Source organism: Nelusetta ayraudi, unplaced genomic scaffold (assembly GCF_046127955.1).
Source record: "Nelusetta ayraudi isolate G7.1 ecotype Tasmania unplaced genomic scaffold, CSIRO-AGI_Nayr_v1 ptg000130l, whole genome shotgun sequence".
Classification (NCBI taxonomy): domain Eukaryota; kingdom Metazoa; phylum Chordata; class Actinopteri; order Tetraodontiformes; family Monacanthidae; genus Nelusetta; species Nelusetta ayraudi.
The window spans coordinates 559,506-585,101 of NW_027466180.1; the positions used below are offsets into that span (position 1 = coordinate 559,506).

The window sequence follows — 25,596 nt, forward strand, 5'->3', positions numbered from 1 at the left end:
AGCCGAGATCTCTCTGTCAGATACACACACACACACACACACACACACACACACACACACGCTGAAATATTTACTAGCCTCATGTGGGGAAATCTCGGAGGATTATCCCCAATAACCTGTTTAACTTAATCCTTATCTCACACACATGAATAATAAATCTTCCCCTCTCTCCCCCCTCCCTCTCCTCCTCTCCCTGAAGTAGCGCCTCTCTCACCTTACTCCTCATCAGCTCTCTCTCTCTCTCTCTCTCTCTCTCTGTCTCTCTCTCTCTCTCTCTCTGTCTCACACACACACACACACACACACACACACACACACACACACACACACTCACTCTCTCCCTCCTCACTCCATCTGCTTCTCGAACATGAGCCGGCTGCTTCCTCTGCCTCTCCGAGCGTCTTTGAGCTGTTTTGACATATGCGCTCCCTCCCAGCTTCTCTGCCACCTCCTCTTTTTTTCCCCCTCTTTTCCCCTCTCCTCCTTCCCCCACCGTTCCTCAACCCCTCTCCGCGTCTCTCTCTCTCTCCGTTCCGATCCATTCAGGAGCGGCGGCGGCAGCAGGCAGAGAGAAGAAGGGAAAAGCTGGTAGCTGGGAGTCGCGGTGGAGACGAGCGTTCACAATAACAGGAAGGGGAAGTGGGCAGTGACCTGCGAGAGAGAGAGAGTTAGAGAGAGAGAGAGAGAGAAGGGCTTGCGGTGGGACAGCTGGAGCTGGACATATTTTTTTTTTTAGGGCCGCTGGATGAGAAGAAGCCACATCAAAGAGCAGCAGAGAGAGAAGAGACGCAAAACTTGGGTGGGAAATATTTGGAAAATTGGAATTTTGGAGGCACATTTTTATTTTTACGGGAAGGGGAGGTGAAGGAACAACCCCCCTTTTTGATAGTTTCTTTTGTTTTTTTCTCTGCTGCAAAGTTTGAAATTTGTCTCTCCGGGAATCTGGGAATTAAGGATTTGAGCGGCCAAGCTGCCGAGGCAGGAGAGAGAATCAGAACCTCGACCACGAAGGAGACGGCGGCACCTGCCTCTCACAATCATCAGCAGCAGCAGGAGAAGAAGAAGAGGGAGGAGAGTCAGTGAAGCCACTGAACGACCTGCTTCCACAGCAGAGGTACAAGCTCGGGTTCGAGAGAAGAGCAACTTGAAGGATTTGGGGGGTTTCAGAAGTCGCGTACCTGGACTGACCTCTGCGTCTGAACGGTGAGTTTCCCCTTTTTTTTCTTTCCTTCTCTCTGCTCCTCTGTGGAGGAGAAATGGTGCGGGTGTGAGTTTGCCACCTGTGACAAAGTCAAAGTACAAACGATGGTCCAGACGGACACAAACCCGCTGCCTAACAGTTTTGGCCTGATTTTGAACAACATAAAAAAAAAAAGAACATTGTGAGAAGTGGGGGTGACTGTGCCAGTCAGTCCGGGGGTGGAGAGGCTCCTGAACAGCAGGCGAGCTGTGGAGGAGACGCTGCTGGAGGGACTGGAAGCGGCGCAGAGGGACTCGGCTGTCGACCACTGTACACGGCCGCTGCCGCCGCCGCCGCCATGACTCGCTGCTGATTTGAATGTTGTAATTGAGTGCATCCACCCCGCACCCCCCACGACCGAGAGTCTGGGTTGTCATTACAGAAGACAGATGCCTGTGACCATTAGGCGCAGGGGGGGGTCTGAGATGGGTGTGTGTGTGTGTGTGTGTGTGTGGGGTGGGGGTGGGGGTGGGGTGGGGGGGGGGGACTGGATGATCTGCTACGGAGGAGTGAAATCAAAAGCAGACGAAGCTCCACCGGGAGACTTGCTCCTGATAAGACTGAATGACAAAGGGGGGGGGGGGGGGGGTGTATGATGAGGGGCGGAGGGGGGGGAGAGAAAAAAGAAAATCACAGACTGTCAACTTGACGAGGAGTGATAAAATATTGATCACTCCATTTCAGATGTCGGACTCAGACAGCCGACTGGTGTCATCCTGTCAGCCGCAGGCTCCCCGGCCACATGATTTGATGGAGCGTAATAGTCTTAATGAGCTCATGGCAGGCAGCGAATGGCGGAGCGGCAGGAGTGGTGTTTGCAATGGTGAAATAAATAAAGACATAAAAATCCTAATAAACCACAGACTGCCCAGCTGTTGGAGAGGTTATCTGAGCTTGTTTCCATTGCCCTGCCGAGGGCGTCACTGTTGTAGATTTTTCCGTTTTTTTTTTCTTTTTTCCTTTTTCTCTCTCCGGCTGCGGCTCCGGATCGGTGGCCCCTCGAGCCACCCGGACTGATTTGATTTGGACGTCAAAAGCCGTTGATGCAAATAAAACCCAGCGGTCTAATTCCTGGAGAGGGAGCTATCACGGCAAATCCTTTGGGTGCCATCTGGGAGACTTCACCCTACAGCACACTCACACACACACGCACACACACACACACACACACACACACACACACACACACACACACGCACACACACACACGCACACACACACACGCACACACACACACAGAGGGACAAGACTGGTGATTAGAGGCCTTCGTTCATTCAGATATATGTCAGAGGGGTTGACAAGCTGTCCAGCTGTGGCCACGTTGACTCGACTGAAGTCGCTGATTACAAGTGAAAGACCCAGTTCGACTCCTGTTGCCAGACACTGACCTGCATTCTGTTCTCTATTCTTTTATAGATATATTATAGATTTTACACAAGCACCTTCTTCTGGAGGCTTCAGACTTGAGACTTTTTTTTAACTTAAAAAAAACAACAAAAAAACATCAGCTGTGCTCATTAGTTTATCAGTCCGGCTCATATTTAACAAGATCCGCAAAGTGATCTTAATTATTGGCACTCTGGTGGGAAATTCACTTATGATTTATTGCGTTTCCGCCCAATGCAACACACACTTGTAATCACAGATGGTGCCTGTAACAACAGGAGAGAGTTCATTTGAATTTATTCCGATCTCTGTATTCTAAATGGGCATAGTAACATGCATATGAATGATCAAACATTATCCGTGTGGGTCCATCTGCTTTACTAATTAGTTTTCTTTCCATCTTTAGAACAAATGGGGATTCGCATAGCCGAACCGCAGTGCTTTAAATGGCCTTGGAGTAGTCGATTTACATGTTAAAAACTGTTTGGATTTGATGTTAAAAGAGAACATTCATCATAACATGTCGATACTGATACTACTTGAAAAGTAGATTTTGAATAGAGCAAAGTCTGGCATCAGTCACTGAGGACACAGTGCAAGTGTGTGTGTGTGTCAGTGAGTGCGTGTCTACTGTCACAGGGTGGTGTGACTTGCTGGCAGACAGATTGTAACGAGCGGCTCGCTTTGATTAAACCTGTTTTAATCACGAGTGCACAGACTTAAAAGTGCTCAGGAGTGAAACGTCAGAGACGGCAGATTTTTAGCCCCCCGGGGTCACTTCCTGTGAAGTGTGCAAATGAACGGACCAAACGAGGTAGAAGAACGTGTTTGATGGAGCCAGTTGACAATCTGAGTGCTGAACGGATGGTTACAACAAGAATTATGATTTTTTTTTCTGTCTTTCTTTTTTGATGGCTCTCCTTGCTGCCCAAATGTAGTCGTACCTCCGGGGATTTGCAGTAAATGTTACGACATTCAGCGTCCCGGTGTGTCGCAGGATGTCTGGAATCCAAATGATCATGTCCTCCACAGTGGTCAATGTTGATAAGGGGGGGGGGGGAGTTCGTTATTAAGCTGAAGTCCTTGTGATATTTTTTGAGATATTGTGACCTCACAGTGTTGACACAGGCGCAGGAAAAAGGCAAATTGTGAAAACTTTCAATGAGTTTGATAAAGTGCTGTCATCAGTCCTATCACAACGGTTCTAATAATTACTTTTTTTTGAAGAGCTACTACAGGAGCTCTACTTTCATATGTAGTGATACATTCGGAAGATGTTGCATCTTGCAAATGATGCAACACTTTGTTTGGTTTGGAAGGGAAGAAACAGCACTGTTCGCCTTTGAAGCAACACTCTGTAAGGTTTTCCATGCATCCCTCCATTGTCTATCCCCACTTCCCCCTGCTGGTGGTGCCTATCCCAGCTGTCGTTGTGCGAGGGCCACATGGAAAGACATACAACCATTGACACTCACACACACACCTACGGGCAATTTGGAGTTTTTCAATTGTCCTCACATGTATGTTTTTGGACGCTGCGAGGAACATGCAAACTCCACACAGAAAGGCTCGAGGCCCGGGTATTAAACCTGCAGCCTACTCACTAACCACTACACCACCGTTTGCTCCTAAAAAATGTGTAATACTTAGAGATGTTAAAGAAAAAAACAACATTAAGTGGTTATATTTTAGATTGCGGTGCCTTTTACTCTCTCTCCCCATCCTGAGCTTGCCTGTCAACTATGGTGGCCTGTGCATCCAAATCTGGATACCTCATCCACCTCCTTCATTGGTTTATTTGAATATGCGAGCAGTCACCACCAGGCCAATGGGGGTGCTATGTTAATGGCAGGTTTACTACTCACATCGTTACAAACCATTTATAATAAAAGTGTTTATCAACTGTAATTTTGAGGTACAAGCATCACATGTCTTTATTTTATTTTATTTTTTACATTTTGCACCTGACTAAGTGTTGCCGTTTCACTCGTGAGAAACTGAACTGCGCCGCTGCTCTGTCCGGCATCGACTGAGGTTGTCAGAGTCCTGAGAGTCTCCATTTCCTGTCGGCTTTTTACGCCACAGACCTGACACCAAACAGGATCGCGCGGCGCCAACTTCAGCCACCCTTCAGCAACAGCCAGGATTATGAAGTCTTGTTGACTCGTTTCTGTGCTTTAGCCTTTGGTTGAGTGAAAGTAGGTCAGACCTGTCTGCCAGTCACAAAACATCCCAGAGAATGACAACTGTATCTCTTCTCCTCTGTGTCTCACTCTCTCACACACACACACACATCACATACACACACACACACTCTTGCCTGCGGACAATGTACAGATGTAATTACAGATATTCCTGGATGTTATTTATTTTTCACACCTCTGAGAGATGCCTTTGATAAATGATACCATAAATAACTACGGAGCGAAGCACGAGCACTTAAAGGGGGGACGGTCGGGGGGGCACTGAAAGAGAAAAAAAAGCTGATTATCATTGTGATGGATGGATAAATATAAATGACAAGTATGAACGGCCGTACAAACAGAAATTTAAACTCAATTTGCATTCTCTTGATCACACCCCATCCCCCCAGTCACTTTCCATACATCAGAGTGTGAACACACCATTGACGATGACTTAAAAAAAAAAAAAAAAGGGCCGGCACCGCTGGCGTGCTCATCCAGCGCACCGGCTTTTAAGGTGCTAAATCTGCCTTTAAGGCTAAGTTCAGAAAGAGAGAGTGCCTGTGACAGTGATGAAAAAGATGAGAGGTGAGAAAGGAAAAAAAGGTGAGAAAAGGAATAAAAAAAAAGAGGGGGTATGAAGGGAATGATAGACAGGAGACAGGAATAGGCCATGAAAAAAAAGGAATCAAGGCACAGCTTTCACCTTGAGAGGCTCTACAAGAGAGGAGTGGAGACGTGAAATCAGGAGGAGCGCCTGGAACTAGAAAGGCGCACAACTTAAAGGGAGAACAAGTGCCAGAGTGTAAAACAGCGAGCGGAACTGACACCGCAATGAAGGAACGACAGAACGTCGACTCGGGCTGAGTCAAAGCGGGTCGGAACGCCGACCAGGGCAGATAAACAGCTGCTTGAATAGCAGGAAGGGCGTGTCCACTTGTTAGCGATGACCCTTCATTAACGGAGCCCGGAGCAAATTCCCAGAAGGCATTGTGTTTACGCTTCCTGTAGCTGATAAAGGAGGAAAAGGAGTCAGATGCCACTCGCTGACGGAAGGAAGTGGAGTTTGGAAAAATGCCCTTTTAGGGAAAAGTGTACCGGCTGGATTTCAGAAACTATTTTAACGAGACGTTAAAATCTGTGTAAATGTGAAAATGTCTTTTGTAAGCAGTGTTGAGCCGACTGCAAATGCCAAGATACTTTACGTAATGGCACAAAGCATTAAATGCTTACAATTCACTGGATTAGTTTAAGGAAGATGAGTGAAACTCTAATGACAATTTAAGGTGCACTTGCAGTCATAGTTACACTGAAGCCAGTGTGATTAAAGTATTACAAATGAGATAATTAGCTGCTTTTAACTAGCAATTTACTGCTGCTGCTACTACTTACATATCCATTCAGGGCTCCTCTGTGGTTTAATTAATTTAGTCCGTGAAACGGCAAAGCAAACAAAGACAAAAAGAAACAAAGAAACAAACAAAAAACCCCTCAAGAGTGGAAAATAAAGCCCAGACAAATCGATACAAAGCAAAGGACAAAAATACACTGTTGAATCCTTGTTTGAGCTGATTTGTGGGGAGCCGTGTGAAGAGGTCAGGGGAGGTCAGCGGAATATGAGATTAGGCCATTAGAGAGAGGAGACTTTGTGCGGGTATAATCCCCTCGCCGTAATCCCCCCCCCCCCCCCTCTCCTCCCGCTGCTAATGGCGGCAAGACAATAAAAAGCTCTAATCTGTCTTCTGGGATGGCGCGAGGCCGCATGCAAGATATCTGTTGGAGTGCACAACATATACAGCCTAAAATGTTTTGAAGATTACTTTTCCTGGCATTTCTGCTTTATAAGATAGGGCTCAGCAGGGGGAGACACTAATCGTGGGGGAGCACTTGGATACGTGTAGCTCTTAGGCAAAGATAGGCAAAACTTCAGACGAAACTTCAGAGAGTAAAAGACCTCATAGCTGATTCAATCTCACCCCCACCACAGAAATACAAAAATAAACAAATGAGCAAGCAAGCATGACCTTTACTGTCTAAAATAGGCTGTTTTAATTTGGTTAAACAATAGTCAACTGCTTGGCTTGCAGGAGAAAGTGATGCAAGGTGGTGAAATTCCACCAAACTGGAATTTTGTCACCTTGACAATCACTTTATTTCTGGAAAATGGAATGTTTCGGTTTGCATTCTATTGCCAGACCAAAGTCTCAAATGAGGCGGCCTGAGTTGAGGCTGAATTTGTAAGACACAATTTTAACCTGAATTTACAGTTTGTTTTTGGTCTGACAAGGACAGATATTTTTTTCCTACTGCCGTTGCTGAGCCACAACTACATCAGCATCACCTAGAGTCAATAATGACACATTCCCATAAAAATTCCATCCAAATAATACTGAAACAAGCAAAAATATTAATTCAAATAATAACATATATATATATATATATATATATATATATATATATATATATATATATATATATATATATATATATATATATATATATATATATATGTATATATATATATATATATATATATATATATATATATATATATATATATATATATATACATATATATATATATATATGAAATCTCCTGCATATATCCCTCAAAAGATATCTTTACAGACCAGTGTTTTTAAAAAAAAAATCAATAATGAGTTACACATCTTTAAATGTATATTGATGTTGTTCCATAATTTTACCCCAATAACAGATACACATCTTTTAATACCTTCAACGGCTCTTTGTACAGTACATTATAGTATAGTATAGTACAGTATAGTACACTTCTTAATGTCATACCTGTTCTCTTGTTTTGAAAAGAACTTTGGAACACTCTCAGAGAGTGACCTTTGTTTAGCAACGGAACATTCGTTTCACAATTCTATAATAATACAAATCATTAAACTTCATAATAGAAGAACTTCTGGCACCAAATACAACTTTTGGATGAAAAATTAATTTGTCCATGTTAGCTAACGAGCTAACATCCTCTCGATCACCCTAAGATAACTATGCGGTATTCGCAGTTCTACTCTGCGTGGGCAAAATGACAATTCACAGGCGTCTTCAACCATATATTCCTCGTAGGCGTCTCTTGTTAAGCCGAACAAATAACACGGGTTAACGCATCGTAACTGCGTGCACTATACACAGACAGGATTAAGGTACTACCATGCTATGAGCATTATTAGTTGTGTTTCACTATTCACGGGCAACACCCGCGGATATTCAGGGGCGACTGTATATAGTGTGTGTTTGGTTTACGTTTGATAAAATGTGCTTCTTTTTTTTTTAACTGCTTATTTGCAGTCACTATATAAAAAAATGACTTTGAAACAGTGTCCTTACACGCTTTGATTTTGACGTCACATGACCACGCTTGTCACTTCAAAGCACATTTTAAAGAACGCACAACGTTGCTCGTCCAATCGAAGTTATGCGCTTTGATTCGGTGTCACGTGACCAGGCTGTCAGTAAACTTCCAAGCTTATTAAAGCGAAATCAAAGAACGCCTTCGGTATTACTGCGAAGACAGCGTCGAGTCCTTCTAGTCTCTCATTTATCGTCTGCGGATTTATTGCTGGATTTTCACAACCTTGATTGGTAGATCGCGTCTCAATTACTTTCGTTCGTTTCTCAATTACTTTTTATTTATTATTATTTTTAAATAGCTTTTGGGCGACTGTGTTCACATCGAGGGTCTTCTTGAAGGTAAGGCTCTGGCATCTTTACTCTGTTAGCCAATTCAGCCGCAGAAACGTGTGTTTTAGTGTTTTACAGCTCCGTGTTGTTGCCCGGCAGGCGACTTGTGTGTCGAAAGTTGAGCCACAGTCTCACATTAGCCAAAAGTGAAATAACGATAAACGTGCAACGGTTTTCTTTTTCTATCTTTCTCTCTCGCTTGTGCTGTTCAAAGTTTCCTCGTAGGCATTTATTTTGTAGAGCCCCACTAATTGGACAGGAATCATCACCTGTATGAAGCGCCGTTACGACTGATGCGCTGTCTTGTGTGTGTGTGTGTGTGTGTGTGTGTGTGTGTGTGTGTGTTTCGTTACATGTCCGCTTATCCGCTTTTGCGCGCGCACGAGGCGAGGTTTGACGTCGCGTGGCCTTGTCGGTCAACTTTTAAGCTTAATTTGCGTTCATTCGTCAAGTGGGCCCCCTCCCACTCGCTCCATCTCTCCGCGCATGCGCCGTGCGCGCGCACACCTTTACTTTGCCAGAACATTCTCCAGCGGAACTTGTGGGAGTGTTTGGGAGTTTCGCTGCGCTCTCTGTTAACTATTGCCAGACGGTTGTGTGCCGAGTCAAAAGCTGAGCCAGTCAATAGTCTCACTCGGCTCCCTCGACTAAACGATAGCGTGCAACTATTTTATTTCTTTTCCTGTGTTTTTCAAAGTGTTGCACTTTTGCCTGTCAATGGAGCAGAGCAGAGTTAGAGCTCCGCCGCAACCGCTTCCGCTGCTGAAGGAACTTGGCGTGTAGTTGGTGCAAAAGTGGCAGGTTTTCATTTTTCTGGTGGGTGGCGTTTTTATATGAAAATGACAAAAACTGTTACTGAATGTTTCCCCCCTGTAGGAAAGATGTGCGTCTGCTTCAATGTTTTTTTGTTTTGTTTTGTTTTTAGCAAGAGTTGTGGCTAAAATCACCTATTTTAGCAACAGAAAATGTAGGTTTATGTCTTTCTAACATTTTATTTATGTTCTTTTTCTTTTTTTAAAGAAATATATAAAATCTGATATTTTAGCTGTATATGGTATGCGCAGAAAGGCCAAATTTTAAAATGTCAACTTGCCCAGCGATGGAGCGCTCGTCCTGTCCAGCAGCCAGGGAACGGAGACAGAATTCTGAGTGGCTTTAACGTCAAGCTTCCATCTCGCTCCCCACCCGTCTTCTCCTTCTCCTTCTCCTTCTCCTGTGCGCTCGCCAGCGGGTCGGGGCCCAAAATGGGTCACATGTCTATGTTTAATAGATCCCCGTACGGCCACATTCCTCAGCCCCGGGGTCCCACGGCGAGGGGGCTAAATGTTTCATTTGGGTCCCAGGCTGAAAGGCTTTAAGAGCGCTGCTCGCTGACGATAGGCGCCGACCCCGAGGCTCGGCGGCGGCGGCGGGGGGCCTGTGAGGGGACGCCGAGTCCTTGGCCTTCGCTCTGACTCACACCCTGGCACAGCGAAGGGGTCTGTCAGTGGCTGATAAGTGGTTTTAATGTGATCCACCCCACCCCCGTCCCCCGCTCTCCCTCCGTATTCATCCCCTCCGTCTCTCACCACTTATTCCGCCGTACCTTCCACATTTTCCTACCTCCTCTTGCTCATCTTTTTTTTTTTTTTTTTACCTCCTGCTAGACAATGGCGTCGCTCCAGTTGTTGTTTCTGGCCCTCGCGGTGCAGCTGGTCGCACCCTCAGTCGACCTGGAGGCCGAGACTCCCGGAGGTCCGGTCGAGGGCGTGCAGAAGGGGTCGTTGTCGCACCCAGTCCTGGTGAGGAGGAAGAGGGAGTGGATCTGGAATTCTCTGTACGTGGAGGAGGAGAAACCTGCGCCCATCCCCTACAAGATCGGACAGGTGAGTTTCCTTGCTCTCTGTGCTTTTTCTGTGGTTTCTGAAGTTCCTGAGTCTCATACTGACAACGGAGGAGAGTCAAGATTGCAATGGCGACCGTTTTTATTTTATGGGCCTTGAAAGTGGGGGTCACCCCAACATGCAGCTTTGCACCCCATTTTTCATTCATTCATTCATTCATTCATTCATTTTCACAATTAAGGTCAAAGGCATGACCACAAGTTCAAAGCTGAAGCAATGTATTACTGTTCAATACTACTACGAAGTGACTAAACAAGTGTTACAGCACAGCATTCTGAAGGGGTCAGTGGGCATCGGGAGGGGTCTGCAGTGGTCGGGGGCGGGCTCAGTCCCACCAACCCCGCTTGCAGGTTTAATTTTTATTTTCCCCCCCTCCCTCCATTCCCAGTTGAAATCGAGCAAGAGGCTGGAGGTGAAGAATTTTGAAATTGACGGTGAAGGAGCCAACACCATCTTCACGGTGGACCACAAAGGCGACCTGTTTGTCACCCGAGCGCTGGACCGTGAGGAGAAGAACGCCTACCACCTGACGGCCAGGATGTACGACGGCAACAGGCAGCTGATCGAGGACTCCGGAGACTTTGTCGTCCAGGTGACGGACATCAACGACAACACCCCCGTCTTCCCCAGGGCCTACAATGGGTCTGTGATGGAGAGGGCCACTGTCGGTGAGTGAGCTGCATGACGAGTGTGAATGGCTAAAATTATGCGTAAATACATCAGAAAAAGAAAAACTTGAATAAATATTTCATTACCCAAATTTATTTAAACATCACAAGATTAACACAAGTGACCTTTGACCTCACAAGAGGTGCTCAAAGTGGTGGTGGCCATTGACATTGATGTGAATGTTAGGTAACATTTTGTTACACTAACACTTGTTAATGCGACATGGTACAACATAAAGAGTGTTGTCGTCATTTGATCAAGCTTCCACAGAGCTGTCTATGTATAGAAGTACTTGTACAAATGAAATACTTATGCAAGTTTCTTTTCCTGACGTGTCTAACCATCATTGTGGCTGACTCTGTAAATGCAAAAGGGGAGTTTAATGCCTGTGACGGTGGCAAATGTGTGCTGGGCAGCGGCATCATGCAACTGACGTTTAACTTAGTGATAATGAGCTGCTGTTAAAAATAGACTGGAGCATCGGGGGGCAATGAAATATGCGTCAACACCTGTCAGGACCATTAGCGCGTCCGTCTGTGGGAGTTGAACTGAGGCGAAAACAACAGTTTCTGCTCGAGAGTCACGACTCGCTGGGAGAGCGGCAGAAAGCGAAAGAACTTTGGTTTTCATCACATTCTTCCACAAATCCAGGGACCAAGGTGGCCGAGGTGAGGGCGACCGACGCCGACGACCCCACCACCGCCAACGGGGAGATCAGGTACTCACTGGTCCAGGACCAGGCGGCCTTCCAGATCGACAGCGTCACAGGTGCGTCATTTCATCTGGTTCTGCAGCGACACTGCCAAATATTTCTGTTTGCCGTTTGCTCGAGCCGATCGTCCGTCCGTCTCTGCCTCGCAGGTGTGATCACCTGCAAGGTCAGCAGTCTGGACCGGGAAACCAGGAGCCAGTATGTGGTTGTGGTCAAAGCCCAGGACATGAGGGGGATGAACTCCGGCAGCACGGCCACCACCTCCGTCTCCATCACCATCGCCGACATCAACGACAACCTCGCCTCCTTCGTTCGAAGTACGGACTGCAGCTTTTGTGTTACGTCTGTGGACGATAGTGTTTTCTCTTGATCATTTTTGCTCATCATCTTTCACTTGTTCCCAGGGTTGTACGAACTGCAGGTGCCGGAGAACCACAGGGTGCACGAGAATATCGGCACGCTGGAGTTGGAGGACAGGGACCAGATCCAGAACAAGGAGCCCATCTTCAGCCTCCCGGAGGACATCAGCAAACTGTTCAGCGTGCAGCGCAGCCCCAGCAAGGACGCCAACCTCATGCTGAACAAGGTGGGTGGCAAAAATCACACTGCAGGAATAAATAAAATCTTCTGCCTTTGTGTCATTTGAAAACATTCCTGCCACCGATCGTTTGGCGTTTTCCTTTTGCCCTCCTTGTTTTAGAAGTTTATACGTTAAATCCACAAAGCACACCCACAAGAACATTATCGTAAAGTTCTGTCTAAAGAGAAGTTTCCCGTCCAGCATCAAACTCACCAGTTCCCCGGCCTGCTGTTGGTCGGCGGGAGCTTTATTTATGCTCGCAGGTTTCTTTGGACCGGATTGTGCTTCTCTGATAAAAGCATTTAGGACATCAGAGAGCCGAGAAGGTATTCTAATGAAATGAGCCCTGTAATAGCTTGTGCCCACGCCAGTGCTGGAATCCAATCGCGCCACAATCTTCCCCCGCGACGCCTCTCGCCCCGCAGCTCCGCCACCCGTCTCATCTTTTTCTCGCCGACTGCGTTTCGCCGTTGTAAGCCGGCTATCATCCCGGCTGCGGCTGAGGTCTTATTCTTGTTAAGCTGTTTACGGCTGCCTTTGATACCCGGCGCGGGAGTATCCCCGCCACTGCGAATAATCCAGTTAGCGGAATGCGTCTACCTGTGGCGGCCCATCCGGCAGATAAAATAGCGTCGCCTTGGGGGGGAAAAAAAGAGTAAATAAATAAAAAAAAAATAGTGTTTAACTGAACAGCGGGATGTTTCCAACACAGAAGGGAGAGAAGTAATGAGCGGAACAGTGACAGTAAGCAGTGCTTGCTGTTGTGTGTGTGTGTGTGTGTGTGAACACTGAGCTGTACTTGTTGGTGTGTTTACCTGCACGGCAGTGTGGCTTTCTTATAAAGTTTAATCCTGCTCCCGCGACCCTGGAATTACTCAACTTCACAAGAAACCGAGCAAGTTTCACCTTTTTGACAACTTTTCAACCCTGTTGTTGTTTTGTGAAACTGCAGCCTCTGGACTTCGAGACGACCAGCAGCTACGTTTTCAATGTCGATGTGACGGAGGACCATGGACACCTGCGGGGTTACGCCGACAACAAAAACTCTGCAGTCACCTCGGCTCGGGTACAAACAGCACACAACACAACAACACACACACACACACACACACACACACACACACACACAGGCAGGCAGGCCAGAACTGAGGGAAGGACAAGTTCTTATTTATGCTTTTGGGAAGCAGGGGCGTCTGACGTTTGAGGTTTGAGGTTTGGCGCTGACTTTAATCTCGTTAACGGGTCTAAATATTAAATATTCAAGGTACTTCCTCTCCATAGGAGGATCGTGCATCTGATGCTGTGCAGTTCTCGCAAGCCACTGAAAGTGCAACGTTTTCAGCCCATGTTGTCCAGAAAACTTGTGCATAAAGCTTGGGATGCTCTGATACCACTTTTTTTTTTTTTTTTACATAACAAGCAGAGAAATTAGTACTTGCATTTCAGTGTTCACCGATACCGAGTACTTAAGGTCATTCATTACACACTATATATAGAATTACTTTAATTTTCAGATTACAGAAGTTCTGTTATTTGAACAACATTACTCAGCATGTTTCTCTAGAACATGAGTGACAAGTTTCACAGCAGCACAAATGTTACAGAACTGTCATAGATGCATACATACATATACAAATGAGTGAGAGTAGAGTACTCAACCCTGGTATCAGTACCAATACTGGTATTGGTGTCGGTGCATCACTACATAAAACCATGAAAATCCATGTGAAACTGCGAGTGAACCCCTCTCAACTGTGGCATTTTGCATTTGAACAAACAGGTGATCATCAGGGTGCTGGATGTGGACGAGCCGCCGGTCTTCACCCAGTCCACCTACCACTTCACCGTGGAGGAGGAGCGCATGATGAACCACATCGGCACCGTCACAGCCAGCGATCCCGACAAGGCCAAAAAGAGCATCAGGTAGGAGACTCTGGACAAGCAGCAACTATGATTTTTTTTAATGTTTTTTTTGCTCGAACAGCACTATAATGTTCGTTTTCCCACCCACCTGTACCCCCACCCTCACCACACACAGGTACTCCATCCCGGACAAAGACTCTGCCATCACCATAAACCCCCACACGGGTCAGCTGTACTCCCTGAGGCCGCTGGACCGAGAGCTGGAGGCCACGCACGTGTTTCAAGTTAAGGCGCAGGAGGAGCCGAACGGTGCGTCATTTTTTATTAGTCCTGTTTTCTTTTAACAATAGAAGCTTGGATTGGGAGGGAGGGAGGGGGGAAGAAATCCCAATAAAAACCATGTGTGCGGGGTAACGACGGCAACGCGGACACAGGGAGGGAGTGAGAACGTCTCCGAGGAGGAAGGCTCTGGTTTTTTGCAGCTTGTGAGGATTTATTGAGGGATGGGAGCGTTGGGGGAAGAGGGAGGGATTTTTTCTATTTTTTTTTTTATAGATTCGCCATATTGCCACAACACCTGGTCGCAAAAGAGCTAGCGGGGAAAATCACGTTAGAACCACATGTATTTTTAGAGCAGCATTGAATGGAACCCAGGCGTCTATTTTAGTGGCTTGTCACAATGTTTAAGGAGGCACAATGGCCCCTCTGAGCCTGACGGGGTCCTTGATATACGAGCGGCACTAAAGATAGTTTCAAAAAAAAAATCTCAGTTCAAGGGAGACGCGCGCATTTGTCAAAAGGATGCTGCACATTCCGGTGGAACGTCACCGACGCGAAATAAAGAGCAGAAAGCTGCATTCGCTCGATTTAAACGCAGACGTCCGCCGGATAAAAAGGAGGGAAAAGTTCCCAAACAGACAGACGTCGCTTTTCAGTCTCTCGGCCTTAATCGGTTCCATCTTGGATAAACCGATCAGGCTTCTAGAGGAGGAGGACGGAAGAAATCAGAGCTTGAATGAAGTGACGCTAATGTCTCGTGTCGTTCTCACTCCTGTCAGACTCCCGAGTGTCTCCCGCTCTTTGTTGACTGATTTGTTTTTCCGCCGTATTGAGCGTGACAGCGAGATTACATCACGTCACCAGAGTGAGAGCCGCATGTGAGGATGTAAGAATGGCTGCGGGCAACGTATCCCAACGTCGCGGGCTCGTCTTTTGACTTTTATTTTCTAGCTGTCAACGCACGGGGAGATTGATCCCCCCTCCCTCTCCCTCCCGTATCCCCCCCCCCCCTGCCCAGTGAACCCAGTTACATAATTAACCGCATCCAGTTCATCCATTTTGCACTGACATTCTGATGACGCGACGTCGTCTCAACCTGTCTTCTGTAGGTCTGGAGTCGTTTGTGAAGGTGAACATCACAGTGAAGGACATCAACGACAACAAGCCAGAACTGGTCGCGGACGAGGTCTTCCTCTGTGAGAACGATATGGCCGGAACGGTAATTAAAAAAAATGATCGAAATCGAATAATTGTTATACGTGCGTCTCTCTCCGTGTATTTAAACCATCGTAAACCTTTCGACCCACGCAGGAAAAAAAGTGAGAGTCTTGTTTTTTCTCATTCGCAGCACGAAAACATTTCAACACCTTTGAGTTCTGGACTTAATTTAAAAACATCCATTGTCAGGTCTTCACTTTCCATCGCAGGCTCCTGTGGAGGAACAGTGCACTTCCTCAGGAGTCTTACAATTAGCTTAAAAAAACTATAGGTCTCAACATAAGCGCATATTTCACTCTCTGTTCAAAGCATCCTGCAAAGAAGCTGAGTTATAGCAGCATCGAGTTGTTTACCTGATGGAATAGCAGCACCTTTGAAAATGTTACCTCCCTGCAACAAGTGGGAGCTGTAATTGACGCTAATCAGCCCTTTCTGTCAGAGCAGCAAACAAATGTGTGAGTTTACGTTTCATAAACGTAAACTTTTGGGTTTTTTTCCTCCCTCAGATGATCGGAATCGTGAGAGCGACGGATAAAGACGAGCAGCCGGCCTCGTACCGCTTCAGCCTCGCCAGCCAGAGCTCCAACTTCTCCCTCAGAGACTACGGCAGTAAGTCTCACACACACTCTCGCCGTTTTGTTCGCACTTGTTGCTCTAAACGCCGCTCGGAGCTCCCGCACCTGTTGCCACGCAACCGCTGAAAGTGCCGGCGCTTTGCTGCCGACAGTCAAAAGTTACTCCAACTTCTAAAAGCATCCTTTTAGTCCTCGCTGCCAGACGGAGGGATTTAGAAAGCCTGTCGTGGAAAGTGCGCGCTTGTCTGGAATGCAGAAATTCTTAAATTTTCTGAAATCAAAAGAGTGGCCGGGTCCTTCAGAGAGCTCTGTGTGCTCCACGATCATCCCGAGTAAAGATGAAGCATGAATGATGGAAAAAACAAAACAAAACAAGGATAACTCGAGGGCCCTTTAAAAACAAAACAAGGTTAACTCGAGGGTCCTTTAATGAGAAATATTGATGAATGGTTCAGCAAGAGGGTTCATCTACTATTCATTGTGGAAATTAATAGTTCATTGTTCTCAATAACTAGGCAAGGACAAGTGAAACTTAATATTGAATCTTTTTTTCTTTTTTTGAAGCACAGTTTGAAACATTTGAATCCTTGTAACCTCAAAAAATTCTTAACTATACATATATTATTGATGATGTACTTAGGACTGAATGTGCTATTGAAGTTTTTGCAATTACCTTTCATTAAACATCAAGGAAGACGATGAGAAATGTAGGCTGTCTAAACCGCATGGTGTGGGAATAATGTTGAGGCCGTAGATATAAATGTGCAGGATGGGAAGTAGCAGCTCCGGTCGGACCGACGCGAGATAAAGACGTAAGAACCTCACAGAGACGCCTGCAGACGAACACATAATCCACATTAGGGTCGCGGTCGGAGACGTGTTGCATCAGATTAATCAATTTAGCAGCCAGGATGGCTCAAGTGCCAGAGTTTTTTCATCGGGTTTGATCATGGCGTAGCCCCCCCCCCCCTTAGCACACGGGGGGCCTGAGGAGAAGTGTGAGCAACTGTTCTAGTCAAATATTAAACGTCTGCATAAGATGAAAGCCCCAGGTAGCCCTGTGGAGGACTCAGGCAAAGTGGTGTTACTACTTAATTGAAGGGAAACTTGAAACACACCGAAAAGAAGATAAACAGAGTTTGGATGGGGAGGGAGCTGGGAGGAGGAGGGGGGGGGGGGTGTCGAGCCTCAGCCTCATCCGTTTTCTTCCTCGCTGTAGCCTGGGGGGAGTGGGGGTGGTGGAGGGGGGAGGAAGGGCCAAGACGGAGGAGAGGGAAGGTAGAAACAGACGGAGGCAGAAGAGAAGAAGGTGGGAGAAAAAGATGAAAGGAGGCAGGAGTGAGGGAGGTGGGGGGTGGGAGGGGGTGATTTCCAAGAGTACACAGAGGAACGGAGGAAGAGAGAGAGAATATTTGGAAGGGGGAAAGGAGGGAGAGCTGTGGGAGGGGGAAGAAGGAAGCAGGTGTAACGGTGCAAAAAATTAGGTTTAATTTAAAAAAAGGGGGGAGATGAGGCGGATTAGAGAAGGAAGGCATGAAAGCGTTAATATTCTCGCATAAAGTTAAAAAGATGACAGCAGGAGGAAGAACAGACACACAAGGAGGGGGTGGGGGGAGCGACAGGAGGGGAGGGGGAGAACGGGAAGATGATGAAGGGAAAAGAGAGTCGGGCAGAAGATCTGAGAGGCCGAGCGAGGAAGAGGTAGAGGATGAGGAGGAGGAAGAGGAAGTGGTACAAGAGGAAGACGAGGATGAAGAGGAGGATGAAGAGGTAGAGGACACACTTGTTTGAGAAGTGTTGCTCGTCACTTCACATCCCCTTGCTGCTCTACCCCCAGTGGCTGCAGACGGCGGTGTTCCCCAAAAAAAATTGTGCGACAACACCTCGTACCACTTAACACACTCACACACTCGCGCGCACACACACACACACACACACACGTAGACACGTGCAACAAGAGCTGCAAAGTGAAGGCTCTTGAAATATTCAGCAGTCGCCATCTCTTTAGAACCTGTAAAAAATATAACAGCTCTGCTGTCATAGTGGACCTGGAGTTGGTCACACACACACACACACACACACACACACACACACACACACACACACCCAATCAGTGTGTGTCTGCGTGTGGAAGTGACGGGACTTGTTGTTGAGACCAGGCGGCTACACGAAAAAGCTCCACATGCTAATAGCAGACAGACAGACAGACAGACAGACAGACAGACAGACAGGAGAGGAGAGGAGAGGAGAGGAGGGAAACAAAGGTAAGTCTGGAGAGGACGGTGGGCAATAATCCAGGGAGACGGGCCGAAAAAACAAAAGGCGACGCACGCAGCGAGGAGGGAGGGACGAGGCGAGATGAGATGAGATGAGATGAAGGCGAGACGGGACCTGTTTTCATCTTTCATTCGGTTTGTTAGGACTTTAAAGGAGCCCGCATGCAAAACTGAAGGCTTATTAGGCGGCTGGGAAAAACAAATTTTGCGTCGTACCGAAGTGGCGGCGCCTTCCTGGAGTGGAAAGCGACATCACAGCGCCCCCTGCGTGCCCCCCCTGGAGTCACTGCGGTTCTCGACATCGTCCTCCAGGTCTTTGTAGAATCCTGGTGTGAGCACCAGACCGTCTTGCGAGAGTCCAGGCCATGATCGCTAACCTCGGGAGAAAATAGTCGTGTGTGTGTGTGTGTGTGTGTGTGTGTGTGTGTGTGTGTGTGTGTGTGTGTGCGTGCGTGCACCACCGCTGCGCCACTCTGGACCTTTAAGAGCACATAAATGAATCTCTCTGGAAGGAGAAACTACAGTGAAATAAACTCTGAGCCGACGGCTCAAACCTCTGGCCAATGTTTTACGACTGGCTGGGAGGCGGTCAGCACCTTTTTTGTCGTGGAATGTGAAATGAAACGAATCCGGGTTTATTTGTATGACATGGAAGTACCAAAAACAGCTGGGCACGGTGGAACGTTTCCAAAACCAAAGCACTTGCAGGGCTGAAGAACCATATAATCGTCCGGCCCAGACAAGTAGGTTTAACCACATTCCGACATCCACACTGGTAGGAAGTCCAGAGCTTGTCTTGCTGGAGTTCAGCCCTCTGAAAGCATTAAATGTGATGGTTAAGATCTTCTTTAAAAAAAAAAAAAAAATCAATGCTAAAGTTGGACTGGCAGCTGGCGAGGTGATTTCAAACCCGGCGTGACGCTCCCTCTCCTGATGGACCTCGTTAAAAGTCTGGCTGCAGCATTTTGAATTAGCCCGACTTTTATTGATATTTTGTTGAGCGAGGCGTGAAAGAAGGGAATGGCTGAAAGCGGTGAGATAAACGCCTGGAGGGCAAGATAAACGCCTGGCGGCTTATTTGGAGGTTTTTATTAGATTTTTTTTTTCCCGACACAAAAAACACGGGGAAAAAAAACAACACTTTTTTCATCAGGTGATTGATTGGTCCAACTGCATCGTTTGAGAACGCCTCTCTTGCCCTGGTAGAAAACTATAACCCCTTCCAATGCTGCGCCCTATGATCGGTAGACCCATAGATATAGATCCTCTAGTGTGCCCCAGCTAAAAATAGAAGTATTCACATTAACTCAAATACTAAATATAATGGTCAAACTAGAGGTACATTCGTCAACCCAAAAAAACTGAATAATTAAACTAAAAGGACAAATAGCTCCAACACAGCGCTGTTCCAATGATGTTTTAAAGTTGAGCAGCGCTTTGGCTTTCTTTGCCAGTCGCCATTTTAAACGCAAGGCTTCTAAACATGATTTTGTCGCTACACATTAGCGCTCTCGAGGGCCTGATGGCCAAAACAGACGGCGGCAGTTTTGTTTTCTTTCGAACCTGCTGCGACCACATTGTTCTGCCTGCCGTTCAGAAGAGGTCCTTCCTGTCATTGTTGCCTCTGAAATTCCTCCGACGCAATCCCGCGGCTACTGTGGGAAGGAAAATAAAAATTAAAAAAAAGCGCTCTCCCCGTCATCTCAGCAGGAAACCCCCGCGCCCACCGAGGGTTTGACTGATGACAGCATTGTTGTCTCGCTCTGCCGAGGATGCATTGTTTGGTTTCCCCCACCACACGGTCCCATTATTAATTAATTAATTTATGTATTTAAACATTCCTTTGTCGCCTCGTTTTTATTCCCGTTGTGGCAGCGGTGGCGGTGGTTCCTGGAGTTTTTTTTTTGGGGCGCATTTTATCCCGTCGTTGTCAAAGACAAAAGAGTCACTCGAGCTTGAAACGGTTCCGACGTCCTCAAGTCGCAAAGGGGGAAATATCGCGCTAATGCATCAGCACGACTCTTATCAGACGTGTCAGTCGTCTGCAGAGCGCCGCCTTTAAGACTTGTTTGTTTATTTTAATTTTTTTTTCTGAGTCGCACGCCGCCGTCTCTCATCACCCCCAGCGCTCCTAAATGCATCAAACTGACAGATAATCCCCCAGCGATTGCCGCGCCTTCATGTAGGCGTCTTGTTTCATCTGGGGGGGTGGAAGGGGGGATTAAAACCTGCCGTATTAATAGACTCACCTGCTTAACAGCGAGCAGGTGAGCGCTGGATCCTCTTTGGTGAGACGACGCGGCGACTCAGACACATTAGCTTGGTGTTGTTGCAGAGGGGGGGGGGGAGAGAGAGAGAGAGAGAGAGAGAGAGAGAGAGAGAGAGGTGCATCAGCAGGGACGGACGAACCTGTGAGCTCTCATGTGACGTTAGTGTGGAGGTTTTATAAGAACTGGCTACCAGACTGCCAATATGACGAGGCGGTGATTCTTTTCCAGTGGCCACTTGAGGTACTGCAAAAAATCCTTCTAGCCAAAAATGTTTCTTTATTAGATCGCATTACAAAAGAACAGCTGATAGGACGACCTATGACCTGAGACGCAGCTCATCACAAATATTTCTGTTGCAGGTTTTTTTCATTCATGATCTTTTAGTCTTTAAAAAATACTTATATTAAGAAAATCATCAGGAAAGAGTTCTGATTGGCTGATGCGTCGTGATGCATCATGGGAGTTCCAGAGGGCGGCAGCACAAGCTAAAAGCCAAAAAACATTTTCAGGCATATGCATTGAAATGAATGGGAGTCATATCGGATCCAGGGGGCCCAGATGTGTGTTAATCTTCTTCTTCTTCTTCTTCTTCTTCAACACAGACGGCTCGGCGGCCCTCATCCTGACGACGGGCCCCTTCAGCCTGGACGACCCCAAGGACCACAGCGTGGACGTGCGTATCAGCGACGGCGGGTCGCCACTGCAGACCAGCATCACCACCCTCCCCATCAAGGTAATACAGCGCCTTTGTATCCACTCAAAGTGATCCCACCACCACCACCACCATCCATCATTCACCCACATGTGTAAATCTTTATATATATATATTTATAATAAAAACCTCCCGCTGCCTTTCCTCCAGGCGTGCAGCTGCGACTCCAGGCGGATCTACATGAAGTGCAATGCCAGCGCTCGCAAGATGGGACTGAGCGCTCACGCCCTGGCGTCCATCCTGCTCTGCATCCTCACCATCCTAGGTGAGTTTTTCCTTGTTACTTATTCGCTCGTCCTGCCTGTGGTGGCACCAGTTCAGCATCTTCTCTCTTTTTGTGGGTGGGAAAATGTAAATTATGAGTTAAATTCAATCAGTTCATTCAAGGGCTTTTTCTGAATAGTAACCATCCAGTCTGCAATTAGCTAAAAAAAAACAGCCTTTCATGTAGATGAAGGTGATGAGGTGCTTTACGTCCCAAACAGTGAGGAAGAAGTGAGCTTTGCCCAATTAAAAGGAAGACGATAACCTCAAATCTGCAGCAAGATGAATTTATAGACAAAAGTTTTCCAAATTTTCAAGGTTTAAATTTCTATTGGCTCCTGTTTGACGGCGACATAATGAATCATGAATCGTCCTTGTTCATATTTCATAACCTGGCGGCGCCAAAAGCACCTGCGCGTCGTGACAAAATAACCACAATAAACCCACAAACAGGACAAACGGAAGAGAAAACACACAAGCGCATCGCCACACAACCCTGGCAGGGTTTGGTGTGTTCTGGTGGGTCCTCCCCCCCCCCCCCCCCCACCTCGTCCTTCCCCAGTTCCCCCTCAAATGCACCAGATCCACCCTCTGCTTAAACGAGCCCCCCCCCCCCCATATTGTTGCTTTTATGAATAATGCAGAGGCGGATGTGGAAATAATGCCTGCGGTTGTGCCCGCTCACAATTCTCTTTGATACCTTCAGCCCCCCCGCCCCGCCCCCTTGCCTTTATTTTTTTTTATGTATTTTGGCGGGGGGGGGGGGGGGCACTTGTCACAGTGGATGTGATGGTCGGCCAATCAGGAGCCGCGTGCAGGAAGAAGAACTTTAAAGATAAAAGAGCAGGCCCAGACGAAGTCATAGCTGAAGGGGGGGGGGGGTGTGTTCTATCCAGCAGCTGGTTGATTGACGGCGGGACAGAAACAGGTTGCGATGTGGGAGAGGAGGATTGTGGGAAAGAAAAAAAGAAGGCGAGCGGCGTCAGAAGAATGGGGACGTAATGAGGAGTTTATCAGCTCTTTAGGTGCCGTCTGCTTATCAAACACTCGGCCTATTAACTATTAATACACTCCTCCACTATCGCGCCTGCTCTCTCTCTCTCTCTCTCTCTCTCTCCCTCTGGGTCTCCCTCGCTCACTCGTTCACTCATGTCTGCCGTCCTCCCTCCCTCACTACCACCTCCTCCTCCTCTTTCTCCCCCAGTTTGTTCTCTCTCTCCCTTTATCAAACACCCTCCTCCTCACCCCCCTCCCCCTCTGACTTTCCCGACGAGGTCCAGATTAACTATTTAATGCACTTGTCATTATCTTCGGCGGCCCAAAGCAATTTGCCGCGCTGCCTTCCTTCATCGACGACTTTTTCTCACATGAAGAAGAAGAAAGGAGGAGGAGGAGGAGGAGGAGGAGGGGGGAAAAAAAAAGTCGGGTTTGACGAAAGAGGATTTTTTTTTCCCCGCTCCTCCTCCACCAGCCATCCGAGCACAAAGAAAGGCCGTCGTGGTCTTTGGTGATGGTGGTGTTCTCTCCTTGTCCCTCTTCCCCTCAGCCTGATCTCTCTGGAGCTTATTAAACTGCCGCGCATGTGTTGTAAAAGATTAATCTGCTGCTTTCCCAGGCAAAACTTAAATGAGTCGCGCTCGCCCTCCGCTAACAGGCGTCGCCGAGAAAGGAGGGAGGAGAGAGGGAGGGAGGAGGGAGGATGGGTTCATATCAGAGCTCAGCTCCAGGCCTCATCAACGGCAGACAGATCTGCCTCTTTCCCTCCACTCCTCCTCTTCCTCTCCTCCTCCCCTCCACTCCTCCTCTTCCTCTCCTCCTACTCCTCCTCTTTTTCTCCACTCCTCCTCTTCCTCTCCTACTCCTCCTCCTCTTTCTCTTCCTCCTCCACCTTCTTCCTCCTCTTCCTCCTCTTCCTCTTCCACCTTCTTCCTCCTCTTCCTCCTCTTCCTCTTCCACCTCTCTCCTCTTCCTCTCCTCCTCCTCCTTCTCTTTCCCTCCACTCCTCCTCGCCCTCCTCTCCTCCTACCCCTCCACCTCTTTCTCTTCCTCCTCCACCTTTTTCCTCCTCTTTCTCCTCTTCCTCTTCCACCTCTCTCCTCCTCTTTCTCCTCTTCCTCTTCCACCTCTCTCCTCTTCCTCCTCCTCTCTCCTCCTCCACCTCCCAGCTCCTCCCCCACCTCCCTCATCCACTTCCTCCCTTTTTGTTTTTTTCCTCCTCTCTTCCTCCTCATCCTCGTTCTTCCTCTCTGCGGCTGCGGTAAATGGAGGCCGTAAGCAAGAAAAAAGTTCTGAGCAACTTTTTTCTTTTTTCTCCTCCTCCTACGGCTCTACTTTCTTATCAACTTGGACGGCGAAAGTTAAGAGACAAAAGACGAGCAACAAAAGGCTTTGAAAAGTGCCTGTGAACCCGATTTAGCCTAATTTTTTTTCTCTCTTTTTTTAATAACCGTGAAAAGTCAAAGTCACATCCGTCCCGGGCAGAGCCCCGCCCACCGTCGACTGCCACAGTCAGTCAGACGCTGCGGTGGGAGAGACTAAATCAGGTGAAAGGTCACGGGATGCTGAGCGAGAGCAGCTCGGCTCACCTCTGTTGATTCGTTCTCGCCAGAGTCGCCCGAACCTGCGTCAGCTCTGGTATTTAAAGGGACAATTTGCAGTTTTCTACTCAGCATGGTAGCATCAGTGGTGGCAGAGTCCCAGTAGGGGAACTCGGCTCCACCTAGTACCAGGCCTCCACCTTCTCAGCAGCACCTCTAGAAGTAGTTGAACTGTCCCTTTAATCCAGAACCCTCTCTCTGTTTCCTCCTCCACCTCCTCCTCCTCTCTTCCTCTCTCCTGTTTATTTCCTCCTCATTGTGCCGGCTCCTTCTTTCCTTTTCCCCAACCGGGTTTTTTTTTTTTTTGGTTTCTTCTCAAAACTCATTTCCACATCCTCCTCTCCCCCCTTTTTATTTATCAAGTCTTTCTTCCTGTTTCTCCACTCGACTTCCTCGTACCTCTTCGCTTGATTTGTTCTGGCTTCTTCACCGCTGGAGGCGAAACGTCTCCCCAACGCCTCACACCTTGTTTTCCCCCCTCATCCCCCACCACCCGCCCAAACACACATAGACACACACACACACACACACACACACAGACACACACCCCACCGGGTTTTCTGGTCTCACTCCCTCGTTAGCGCTCCGCTCTCCCTCTCCGCTTTCTGCCCTCGTTCTCTTCTTCTCTTCTCTGTTGTGGATTTTTTGCGGCCTGATTTTTTTCTCCCCCTCACGTGTTTTTTTTTTTTTTCTTCCGCTGGGTCCGGCGGGGGGGATAAAAAAAAAATGGGATGTTCTGACGCTGGTGTCTTTTTTATCTTTATCTCCTCAGTGATCGTGATCCTGTTTGTGTTGAGGAAGCGCTACCAGAAGGACTCGCTGGCCCACATGAAGAACAGCGGAGAGATTCACGAGCAGCTGGTCACGTACGACGAGGAGGGCGGCGGAGAGATGGACACTAATGGGTATGACGCTGCCGACGGCTTTTATACATTTTTATTTTTTTTTTTGCAAATTCTAAACGGCCTCAGATTCACAATTTGTCTGACAGCAGGCGGCAATAAGTAAATAAAAATCCCACCACAACAACTGGAAGAAAACAAACACAACAAATGCGAACAATCGACGACGCCGAGGTTTTTAAAATCACGACAAACAAAAGAAAATAACTCTCAAACTGCAGATTCGACGGACAAGAGTGTTTTTTCTTTCACACGGAATTTGAATCGCAGCGACGAAAC

General features: G+C 47.4%; 1 protein-coding gene across 4 annotated transcripts in view; it reads left to right on the forward strand.

The window, feature by feature from the left end:
- Positions 1-360: 360 nt before the first annotated feature.
- cdh5 (cadherin 5) overlaps positions 361-25,596 on the forward strand; it is a 30,644-nt gene continuing 5,408 nt past the window's right edge. The window contains exons 1-15 of one of the 4 annotated variants that reach the window (XM_076050829.1): positions 8,390-8,526; positions 9,861-9,999; positions 10,164-10,382; positions 10,789-11,068; positions 11,721-11,837; positions 11,931-12,098; positions 12,186-12,367; positions 13,314-13,427; positions 14,142-14,284; positions 14,400-14,533; positions 15,613-15,722; positions 16,228-16,330; positions 21,445-21,575; positions 21,705-21,819; positions 25,188-25,320. In XM_076050829.1, coding sequence (XP_075906944.1) covers positions 10,167-10,382; positions 10,789-11,068; positions 11,721-11,837; positions 11,931-12,098; positions 12,186-12,367; positions 13,314-13,427; positions 14,142-14,284; positions 14,400-14,533; positions 15,613-15,722; positions 16,228-16,330; positions 21,445-21,575; positions 21,705-21,819; positions 25,188-25,320 — 1,946 coding nt within the window. In that variant the 5' untranslated portion in view covers positions 8,390-8,526; positions 9,861-9,999; positions 10,164-10,166. Of the gene's footprint in view, positions 1,204-8,379; positions 8,527-9,860; positions 10,000-10,163; positions 10,383-10,788; positions 11,069-11,720; positions 11,838-11,930; positions 12,099-12,185; positions 12,368-13,313; positions 13,428-14,141; positions 14,285-14,399; positions 14,534-15,612; positions 15,723-16,227; positions 16,331-21,444; positions 21,576-21,704; positions 21,820-25,187; positions 25,321-25,596 lie in introns of those variants that run through there. The other 3 variants (XM_076050828.1, XM_076050825.1, XM_076050827.1) reach the window with 3 other exon arrangements.